The sequence below is a fragment of the Lethenteron reissneri genome, unplaced genomic scaffold (assembly GCF_015708825.2).
Source record: "Lethenteron reissneri isolate LAM-NWPU_2019-01 unplaced genomic scaffold, ASM1570882v1 scaffold_1471, whole genome shotgun sequence".
NCBI classification, from domain to species: domain Eukaryota; kingdom Metazoa; phylum Chordata; class Hyperoartia; order Petromyzontiformes; family Petromyzontidae; genus Lethenteron; species Lethenteron reissneri.
This window is the reverse complement of record NW_026891192.1, coordinates 38,852-50,141: the sequence shown is the minus strand read 5'-3', so window position 1 is coordinate 50,141 and position 11,290 is coordinate 38,852. Positions and strand designations below refer to the sequence as shown.

At 53.3% G+C, this 11,290-nt stretch overlaps 1 protein-coding gene across 2 annotated transcripts in view; it reads right to left on the bottom strand.

Moving 5' to 3' along the window:
• Positions 1-5,600: 5,600 nt before the first annotated feature.
• The window catches only part of LOC133362431 (adhesion G protein-coupled receptor L3-like), a 42,079-nt gene continuing 36,389 nt past the window's right edge, over positions 5,601-11,290 (bottom strand). For both annotated transcript variants that reach the window (XM_061581375.1, XM_061581376.1), the window contains exons 8-9: positions 7,479-8,142; positions 5,601-5,807 (exon numbers count right to left, since the gene is read on the bottom strand). In XM_061581375.1, the coding sequence (XP_061437359.1) occupies positions 5,650-5,807; positions 7,479-8,142 (822 nt within the window). In that variant the 3' untranslated portion in view covers positions 5,601-5,649. The remainder of the gene's footprint in view (positions 5,808-7,478; positions 8,143-11,290) is intronic.

Sequence of the window (11,290 nt, the reverse complement as noted above, 5' to 3'; positions counted from 1 at the left end):
CTCACCCATCCACCCACCCACTCACCCATCCACTCACCCACCCACTCACTCACCCACTCACCCACCCACTCACTCACCCACTCACTCACCCATCCACTCACCCACTCACTCACCCATCCACTCACCCACTCACTCACCCACTCACCCACTCACTGACCCACCCACTCACTGACCCACCCACTCACTCACCCATCCACTCACCCATCCACTCACCCACTCACTCATCCACCCACCCACTCACCCACCCACTCACCCACTCACCCACCCACTCACCCACTCACCCACCCACTCACCCATTCGCCCATCCACTCACCCATCCACTCACCCATTCACCCACTCACTCACCCATCCACTCACCCACTCACCCACTCACTCACTCACTCACCCATCCACTCACCCACCCACTCTACCCACTCACCCACTCACCCATCCACTCACCCACTCACCCACCCACTCACTCACCCACCCACTCACCCACCCACTCACCCATCCACTCACCCATTCACTCACCCACTCACTCACCCACTCACCCACTCACTCACCCATCCACTCACCCATCCACTCACTCGATGACTCGGATGGGAGAACATTTACTGCTGAAGTTGAACCAAGTCTACAGTTGCGACTGCAATACACAGAGAGAGACACAACATAGACACACAGAGAGAGACACGGAGAGAGAGACACAGAGAGACACACACTGAGAGAGACACAGACACACAGACAACAACAACAACAACCGCCATTCGCCACTAAGTGGCGGTGACGTCACCACGACGCTTGTGCCAGGCCATGTGCACCTTGAGGCCACGTGAAGTGTCGAACGCCCGCTGGCAGGAGGTCACGAGGCAGACCCAGGTGCCACGGGTCGAATGACCGAGATGACTGGCTGATGCGCCACCTGTGCCCCTACTGTACCAACTTGCTGTGCTTTAGCCACCCGGCGCTCCGCTCATTGTTGTGAGCGTCGCTCCTCCGCCATCCGTTGTTGTTGGAGGGCGACTGCCTCCAACTGCCCAGTAGCGTCCTTCACGAGCCTCCTCCACTGAGGCCGATCTTGACACCGCTGGTACCAGTCATCGGCAAGTCCACTCAGCTCCACGTCCTCCTGTACCACATCACTCCATCTCTTCTCTAGCCTGTGCCGCGCCCATTTAGCCCCCTCGATCCGGCCGAACAAAAGCTGTATAGGCATGCGGTGGCTGGGCATGCGGGCTACATGACCCAGCCAACGAAGCCTTGCCTGCCGGAGGAGCTCACTGATGGGACTTTGCCCAGATCTTGCAAGGACTTGTGAGCTCCTCACACAATCCAGCCTGGTTAAACCCAGGATGGATCGTAGGCAGGCCAGCCTAAATGTTTCCAACCGGCGAAGATGCTCCACTAGGGGGGTCCACGTTTCGCAAGCTTAGAGAAGGGAGGGAATGACCATGGCTGAGAAGACCTGAAGCTTCGTGTGGCGCGACAGACCAGGTAGCTTCCACACAGCGTTACGCAACCGATGAAAAGATATTGCGGCTCGACTGATTCGGAGTGAGACCTCTGCTGATAAACTGGAGCCGGTCATAAGCACACTGCCCAGGTATGGGAAACTATCCACTCTCTCCACAACTGCCCCATCACCAATTGGGAGTTGTGGGGGTGGAGTGTCCGATGGTACAAAATACCCAGGCAGGTGCTTAGTTTTGGTGGGGCTGATGGTAAGGCCCCACCTCTTAGTGGCACGCTCCAGTCTTAGCAGCAGCGTCTCAAACTCCTCTTCTGAATGAGCAGCTATTACCAAATCATCGGCATACATAGCGTGGTTGACCAATAGGGAGCCATCCCTTGATCGCACCCGGGCATCGATCAGCCTCCCATTATATCTGTACCAAATGGAAATTCCCCCGGTACAGCTATTGAAGGCTTCACGAACTACGCGGTCAAAATAGATGTTAAATAATATGGGAGCCAGAGGACATCCCTGTCGCACCCCAAGGTGTACAGGGAAAGGCTCCGACTCCCGGCCACGTAGTTTTACCCGGGCCCGCTCACCATCATGAAGGTCCTTAATGATCGTGAGCAGAGGGTCAGGGACTCCGAAAGCACGAAGAACAACCCAGAGCCCAGTCTTACTGATGGTATAATAGGCCTTGACCAGGTCAATAAAGCAGAGATGTAGGTCTTTTGGGAATTCCCTACACCTCTGCTGTAGCAGACGGACAGAAAATATGGCATCTGTGCAGGACCGCCCTTTCCTGAAACCGCATTGGGGCTCCGCAAGCCTCTCCTCAGCGTGCCTAGCAAGGCGATGTTGAATAATACTTGCCAGGACCTTACCCGGCACACTGAGGAGTGAGATGCCCCTGTAGTTGTTACAATCGGTACGGTCCCCCTTCTTAAAAAGAGGGACCACCAGGGCATCCTTCCAGTCCTGCGGAACCCGTCCAGTGGTCCAGACTGTTGTTATGATGTCATATAGGGCAGTCTGTGCACAAACGCCACCCTCCCTCAGCATTTCGCTTGGGAGATCATCTCTGCCCGGTGCCTTCCCTGGTCTCAGACTCCGGATCGCCCTCAGTACTTCCTAAACAGCTGGCACCTCAGCCAGCCACTCACAGGGGATGACCTCTTCCAATATTTGAGGCACCGCAGCCTCAGCAGGGTTATCACCACTTTGTGCCATGATGTTTTCCTGGCTGAGAGAATTTCCCTCCCCCAGGACCTCACAGAAATGCTCAGCAAATCTGCAAACCTGTTCCTGGGGGTCGGAGATTGGATCACCGTTTTTTCCTCTAATGATGGTAATAGGTGTGGCGCTGCAGGTTACTTTTTTGATGGAGTTAAATAGTGATTTGTGATCACGGGCCACTGAGGCAGACTCCATCTCCTCAGCAACCCGCGACCACCACCCATCCTTACAGCGCCTTACGGCTCTCCGAACTTCCGAGCGAAGGCTGCGGTAAACCTCCTCATTCTCTGACGTGGGATGCTGTAGGCGATGAGAGTGGGCCTGTCGCTTTTTCTCAATTAACCTGAACACCTCCTCTGTCAGCCAGGGTTTCTGGGGAGGTCTGGACCGCGTACCCAAAGCAGCCATTGCAGCTGCATGAGTCACAGTCTTAAACCTCGCCCATTTACCCTCGACATCAGGTGGAGTGGGGGACGATGCCAACCCCAGCTGCAAGCGATGATGAAATTCTCGCTTGCAACTTTCATCAGCTAACTGAGACCAGGCCACTTTTGGTTGGAATGGGATCCTGGGTGTACACCCACCACCGGAGTGGAAGAAAGGCAGGCGCATCTTACAGATGACTAGTCGATGGTCAGAGGGCAGATCAGCTCCACGGTAGGTCCTGGTGTCAAGGACATGGGCTCGCATCCGCTGGTCCGTCACTATGTAGTCCAGCAGATGTTCTTGCTTGGACCCGGCATGTATCCATGATGTTGTGTGGATGCGCCGATGCCGGAAGAGCGTGTTGGTAATTACAAGCCCATGGGCTGCACAAAAATCTAGCAGCCTCCTACCGTTATTATTGAGCTGATCTGGCCCATGCCTTCCAATCACTCCAGACCAGGTGCCAGCATCATGACCAACTCGGACATTGAAGTCACCCAACAAGATGACTCTGTCCCGAGTGGCCACTTTAGCCAGCACCTGTGACAGGAGGTCATAGAAAGCGTCTGACTCATCGGCTTTGCCTGCATCCCTCCACGGATGTTCGTCTTCGGTGGGGGCATAAGTAGCCACGACCACCACTCCTCGCCTCTGGTTGATGGGAAGGCGATCCCAAAGTATCCTGGGGCTTACAGCTTCCCACACCTGACCGCCACGCTCCCACGCCCCCTTCATTCTTTTGTTCAGAAGAAGAGCCACACCCTGTTGTTTGGCAGTCTCCTGCCCCGAGTAGAGGACTGTCCACCCCTCATGGTGGCAGGAGCCAGAACCGGTCCACCGGACCTCCTGAATGCCACAGAGATCCAGGCGGTACCGGTCCAGCTCCCGATAGAGGGGTGGCATACTCTCCTCCGCAGTGAGCGTTTGAACATTCCACGTGGCCACCCGCAGTGGTTTTTTGTTGTTTCTGGAGGAGCCCCGAGGGTGAAAATTCAATCTCCTGGCTCCGCCAAATGGGGTTTGGCCAGTAGACGTCATAGATGCCTGTCCCCCCGGCTCCTCCGGGACAAGCTGAATTAGATATTTTGCAGGTCGCTTTGTGGTCATGAATTGAAGGTGGAGAGATTACCAGCTCCTCACACCTGTCCAGAGCCCCCATTTGGCCGCTGCAGTGGTTACAAAGGCCATGAGGGGAATGGCGAATTTAAGTTGGCCCTCCCCCCACGGCACTGCCCATCACAGCGTTGCTGTCCGGTACGAACGAGGAGGTAGGGGGTTGTTTTGCCAGACAACAACCGCCATTCGTCACGTAGAATGGAAATAATAGTATTTCCATTCTACGTGACTTTACCGAAAGAACCAGAATGGAAATAATATTATTTTCATTCTACGTGACTTTACCGAAAGAACCAAGAAAAATTGTTCATTGTTTGCAGGAAATATTTATTACGTTGCTATTTTAACACTGGGTTCCATTCACTACCGTTTGCATGTTCGGTCGACCTTTTGAATACTTCTTCGGACGCATTCCAGAATATTTGAAACTGTAAAGTTTTCAGCAACCACCAAATAATTTCCTCTGAACCGTAACCTGAAAATCAAGTTGAGTGCTGGGGTTTTGCTCCCTAAATTTTACGTCAAACTCTATATTGGCAATTTAGTTCTATCCTCCACACATGTTGCACTGCTTTTAATCAACACACGCCCAGTGTCAATAGGCGCATTCAGCAAAGGTAACTTTAAACCCAACATCAAAATAATTACCGTCAACAAATAATAACCATCGAATGAATAAGGGTGTCAGTTCAATCCCTGGTTGGGGGACGACTCAACTCACATCGTCATCACCATCATCAACACCTCCGGCCGTCGTAAAGTGAGCACCACAACTAGCCCCGCCATAGGAACGAGGCACGCCCGGCCGCCTTTGTGTCCCCGACAAAACACTGTGTGTGTACACACTGTGTGTGTGTAGACTGTTTGTAGACACTGTGTGTACACTGTGTGTGTGTACACACTGTGTGTGTGTACACTGTGTGTGTGTAGACTGTGTGTACACTGTGTGTGTACACACTGTGTGTACGTTCACTGTGTGTGTGTACACTGTGTGTGTGTAGACTGTAGACACTGTGTGTGTGTACACACTGTGTGTGTGTGTACACTGTGACGGAGAATCAAACTCAGGTGGTCGGTTTCATCGCGCACTGTTCTCAGCACGGCGACACCCGGTCCATCCCACGCGTTATTAAAAGAAGCAACCAAATAGCATGACTTAACGTCGAGATGAAATTTTTATTTCGATTTAAAGCATTGGTTCTTAACCTGGGTTCGATCGAACCTCAGAGGTTCGGTGAGTCAGTCTCAGGGGTTCGGCGGAGGTTATTTTTTCCAATTAAGAAGGGTTCAGTGAATGCGCATATGAAACTGGTGGGGTTCGGTACCTCCAAAAAGGTTAAGAACCACTGCTTTAAGATGTTTTTTGTTCACGTTTTAGTTTTTTGTTTGTTGCGGTTGCACCCGATTCAAGAGCCGAATGGCTCACAGGGCTCTACCTAATAAATGAACTTTGGGTAGCAGCTGTTGGCTTGTCGGAGCAGCAACCCCAACTTGGGGTGCTTCCTCCACTTCCTCCTCCCTTGGTGGCTGTGCCAGACGAGAGCGGCCGACTTATTTGCGAACTCGTCGTGAAGATTCCTGCTGCACAAAACACCTACAAATACAAACAGCGTCTTACAACAATGCAACTTAAGATGTGGATAGCGACCGGACGCATTTGCAGCTCAGGATGTGGTACGGGAGAGTTTGATGTGTGCATGACCGTGTCTCGCATTCATATATATAGATGACTATGGAACATCAATCTCAGTGCAGTGATAATACAACGCACACTCAAGCATGACTTTGGTTGTTTGGAGTGTAGAGATGACAATCAGTAGCGATTAATAATTTCAGAACGGTGTAAATTCCAGCGCAGAGCGCTCATGCCCGTGACAATGCGTGATTATAGTCACTAACTCGTCTATTCGGTCATGAATCCTCCCATAACGGAGTCTTCTGTGCTCGAGTTACGGGAACTGTGGTGTCGTCTCTGCCTTCCTCTCTACTCGGTCGGATTTCCTCCCAGCTAGAGGTCGCAACCGGGTATCCGATACCCGTACCCTACCCGATACCTGGCTACCCGTACCCAGCCGGGTACGGGTACCCGTTTGCGACCCTGGTGCGGCCGGGTACGCGTACGGGTAAGGAATCAAAACCCGTTTGCGACCTCTGCTCCCAGCTCACGGGGAGGGGGGGGGTGGGCAACGTAGCAGCGCTCTCATCTCTGTTGGTGGCCCTGAGCTCACCATGGAAAATTCCAGTCCCACAGCGGGGGCCATGCGCTCTCCACGGAAACCCGCGCTGTTTTTTGTTACTTTCCGCGATGCGAGGTTCGTGGTGCCCCACTCCGGAGAGATGAAATCGGCGCAGACCCCCCCTCCCCCCACAACAAACGCACCCAGCGGAGTGAAGAGCACGGATGGCACCTAGACAGCTCGAGTCCCCACTGCCCCCAGTGAATGTTCAGACGCCCTCGTACGTTGGCTACATTCGTCTGTTCGCGTTGTCTGTGGCGGCTGGCAACGCACAGACGAGTTAAACGGAGCAACGGGCGTGGCCTCACCCTCCGTTCGTTCCAGATCTGACCACGTGTTGTCCGTCTCCACCCCTTTTAATATCTGGGTCACGTGGTACCTTTCCACCAATCCTGGTTAACCTCTATGGAATCTTCTAGACTCCATCGTACGCTCCCAGGACCACGCCCCTGACTCGTCCCCCCATTGGCTGTGGCTAAAGCCAGCAGAACCAATCCTCTACTTACAGATGTCACCTTCCCATTACGTCAGGGCCACGCCCCTAGACTTCCCCCCATTAGCTATGGGCCAGGACCGGCAGGGCCAATCATCGTACGAGGTGTAATCCAACAGCAACCCGGATATGTCCTCACATCACACAACAAAGACGGCGATCGCATCGCGCGCTTTCAGGTGACTTCCATGGCCGTCTCGATCGCTCTTCCTGCCGATGTCAGGAATCCACCGGAGCCACGCACTTTTCAACGTGCGTTGAACGCTCATGTCATTCGAACCAATAAGCACGGTTGTCATCGTGCGGCGCGAAAGAAGTTCAACACACACAAACGTTCACTGTGCAGCGCAGCTACTACTATCCCACCTCGTTTTGCGAAACTGACGTTCGGGTAACGACACGCACACACGTGCACAATAACGTGCGTACACCCGGCAGCGAGACGAATCCACAGACTTACCACCGGACCGCATGCCGGACCGTGCGTCGCGTGCCCAACCAACCACCCCCAGCCCCCACACGCGCCCTCTCTCACCTTGGCACCCATCCACCGCCTGCTCGTAGCCGGGGCCGCAGACGCACCTCCCGACGGGCATGAGCCACTTGCCATCGGCGCTGCAGAACATGCGCGGCGCCTCCTCCTCGACCGAGTTCTCGACGCATGCCCCGCGCACCTCGACATGCGAGGAAGATTCGGCGCCTGTCACCGTGTCGGGGAAGACGGCCAGGCCGCGCACGGTGCGTGGGCAGCGCTTGTAGTACACGCGCACGGACACGAGCGCGATGCATGCACCCACATCCTGGAAGGCCAGGTGGAAGCCCTTCTTGGCGAGGGGGCCCACGTCACGCACCTCCGTGTTCAGCTTCATGATGCGGCCGACCAGATCGATCTCGGTGAAGGTCTCGTCGGCCACGATGGTGTCCACCTTCACGTACTGGCTCTCGTGGATGCCGGACACGCGCTCGCTGTCCGACTCGTGGTAGTAGACGTTGAAGGTCTCCTTGCACGTGCCCGAGATGCCCGGGATGCTGTTGCAGTCGCGCAGCGTGAACTTGAGCTCGAGGAAGACGTGCTGGGCACCGCCGCGCATCATCCAGTTAGTCCGCAGCCAGTTGTTCTGGTTGGGCTTCATCACGTGGCAGACTTGGTACATCTGAATGGGCGTGTGGAACTCATCGTACCCGCTTATTTCTTCCCACTGTGTTTGTAGGGGAGGGTAGACAGAGAAGGTTGGTGGGTGGAGCGGGAGGGGGGGAGTGGCGATATTTTTGTTAGTGAAATTGGAAGATCGGGAGTTTAAAGTCTCATGATCAGAATCAGAATCGTTCTTTAGCGCTGGGGGAAACTGATGAGCTACGAAGTGTCAAGTCGGAGTGGGTCAGATTATCGGGTCCATTCAGCTCCTTGTCTACCCAGGATTCACATTGCGAGCACCACTTTGTAAGTAATCAACGGCGGTTGCTCTAAGGCATCTCGGCCCCCGCCATAGGAATGTGCAATTTCCACCAATGGCTAAGAAAGGTAAATGAGATGAGCACCTCCAAATGCTCAATTGAGCATCATGGCACTCTGACTTGTAATTCAGTCTTTGGCCTCTATGTACAGTACTTTATATAAGATTCACAATTGGATACAACAGCATTATGCAATTTAGTCGCCAATATATAGATTAATAATAATAGTTCAATTTCTAACGTGCGCAAATTTGCAGACGTAGTGGCCGCAACTCAGAGGCGCGGAGCCAAGCTCAGAATCGCTCAAAAGCATGATTGTAGAGGTGAGTTTTTAAGTGTCTCTTAAAGGAGGCGATTGAGGTGATGCTGTGCAGAGGATCTTGGTATCAAGAGGAGGTCGTGAGTCGCGCTGTGCAGGCATCTGCCGTGTGCTGAGCTGCAAGTTGTCAATAATGAAGAGAGGTACGGTGGGCAGGCCGATATGAAGGCATGGTGGCAGAGGTAGGCGGTATTTTGCGTGACCCTACTGGTGATGGGTAGTCAGTTGAGAGCACGGAGACAAGCTAGTGAGTCGAGACGGGGATGAGTGTGGGCAATGACGACGCATGCCAGGTTATTTTGTAGTCTTTGAAGTTTCTTTAGGCTGCCAGCGGAGGTCCGGACTAGGACGGAGTTACAATAGTCAAGGCGAGACCCAACTATGCAACATGCCAATGTGTTGGCAATTTCAGTAGAGATGAGAGGACGTATGTGTCTAAGAGCCTTCAGGTGAAAGTTACATGAGCTGATGATATGGTTGGTTTGACCGTCGAAGGATAAAGTTGAATCTAGGATGACACCGAGGTAGCTGAAGTGGTCGGTGAACTTGATGCTGTGACCGAAGATGTGTATGTGTGTGGGGAGTGCTGCTGAATTAAGACGTTGCTTGGTACCTAACATGATGGCCACTGACTTTTTCGGATTAAGGGCTAGGTTGTGTGCAGTGAACCATTGTTGCACGGTGGTGGTACATTCCGAGAGCCTCTCGAATCCAGATGCATTTCTAGAATCGATGGCGGTGAATATAATCGTGTCATCCGCGTATGAGTGATGCTTAACACCGAAGCTTGCAATGAGCCGGCCGATCGGGGAAGTGTAGGCTGTGAAGAGCAGGGAACCTAGTACAGAGCCTTGGGGAACCCCGCTTAATGCTGTTGTTTCAGGCAATGTGAACATGCCCACCCTGACTGAAGATTGCCGGTCAGAAAGGTACGAAACTATCCACTTGAGTGCTGAGCCGCATATACCAAAGTCGGATTTCAGGAGGGATGTAAGGAGCAAATGGTTGATGGTGTCGAAGGCTGACGAAATGTCCAGACTTATAAGTGCAACAGTTGAGCCGGAATCAATGATCGTTAAAATGTCATCAAGCACTCTAGTGAGTGCTGTTTCTGTGGAATAGTTTTGACGGTAAGCTGACTGGAAGCAGCAGTAGTTTGCGGAGGAGGTGATGTGTGGTTTTAGCTGGGCGAGGGCTAGTCGTTCAAGGAGTTTCATGGTCATCATTGCACGGATTGAATGTTGTCCTTCGTCACACCTCCGATTAGCATGGTTAGCTTCGGAGGGTACAAAATAAGCTCAACGTGAGTATGTGTAGTGAGCATAAGTAGTGCAGGAGACGTCGATGGAGGCAACACTTATTGATTAAAAAGAGCTACGATACAGCAGCACGTAGCGAACCCTAACACTAGAGCAGTGGTTCTTAACCTGGGTTCGATCGAACCCCAGGGGTTCGGTGAGTCAGTCTCAGGGGTTCGGCGGAGGTTAAGACACACACCCGACTCATATGATTGTGCACCAGTAAAAAATATACCTATGTTTTTAATTTGAAAAAATCATATTTTATTTTTACAATTAAGAAGGGTTCGGTGAATGCGCAAATGAACTGGTGGGGTTCGGTACCTCCAAAAAGGTTAAGAACCACTGTACTAGAGGATGTGTTCCTCAGCGAACGTTCCTCGTGAGCTCCTACTACACCCCTCTATCTCAGACCATCCTAGTGGAGGCTAACTGACCTGGCCCAGTTTCGGCTCAGGTCCGACCCTCAGCCACACGAGTCTGGCCCTCACAAGGACACAGACCTCGCTGCTCTGAGGTCGCCCCTGGCTTGCCCTGCTCGGCTCTTACAAGTGTAGAGCCGTTGTAGAGCCGTTGTAGCCGTTGTAGACGGCCGGATTTAGACTTGCCGCGGATGGCAAACAAACACAATGGGCGTGGCTACATCGGGACGCTGAAGACGGTGTTTACTAGCGACGTCCGCGTTGTTATCCTGGGGGGCTATTGCGGAGCTGGGATCCCCCACAGCCCCACCCCTCAAGGGGGGATGGCTATTTAAGGTGGCGAGCCGGACGGCTCGGGGTCTAGTGTTAAGCTGTAACCAGTGAAGAAAGAAGACTCGCTAGACAGGCCCTGGAACTCCCTGGGATCGCTGCCCTTTTCAGGGCCGACCAGGCAAGCCAGCGGCGTGGCCCTAAGAGCCCAGGACCGACGCTCTTCTAAGAGCCGGACTGGGTATTCCGGGTGCCGTAACCTAGCTGTAAGCTAGCTGTGAGTCAGGCTGTTGTGTTCCGTAATGTAGACGGGTGAAGGGGCCGATACCCCTTCAAGTACTGTAAGTTGCCTGTTACTCGCTGGTGTTAATAAACAAGCGTGTGCCTCCAACTACGTTGTCAAGTCTCCGGGAACCTTACTACATCTGGTGTCGGAAGTGGTTCTACAAGGATGGAGACACGACGGACAACTCCTACCAGAGAGACGGGGGCGGAGGAAACCTCGGCTGACTTTGAGCCAGAAATGGCTGAGGGCGGACTCGAGCAGCAGGGGCCAAGTCCACCCACACCGCAACGTCAAGAC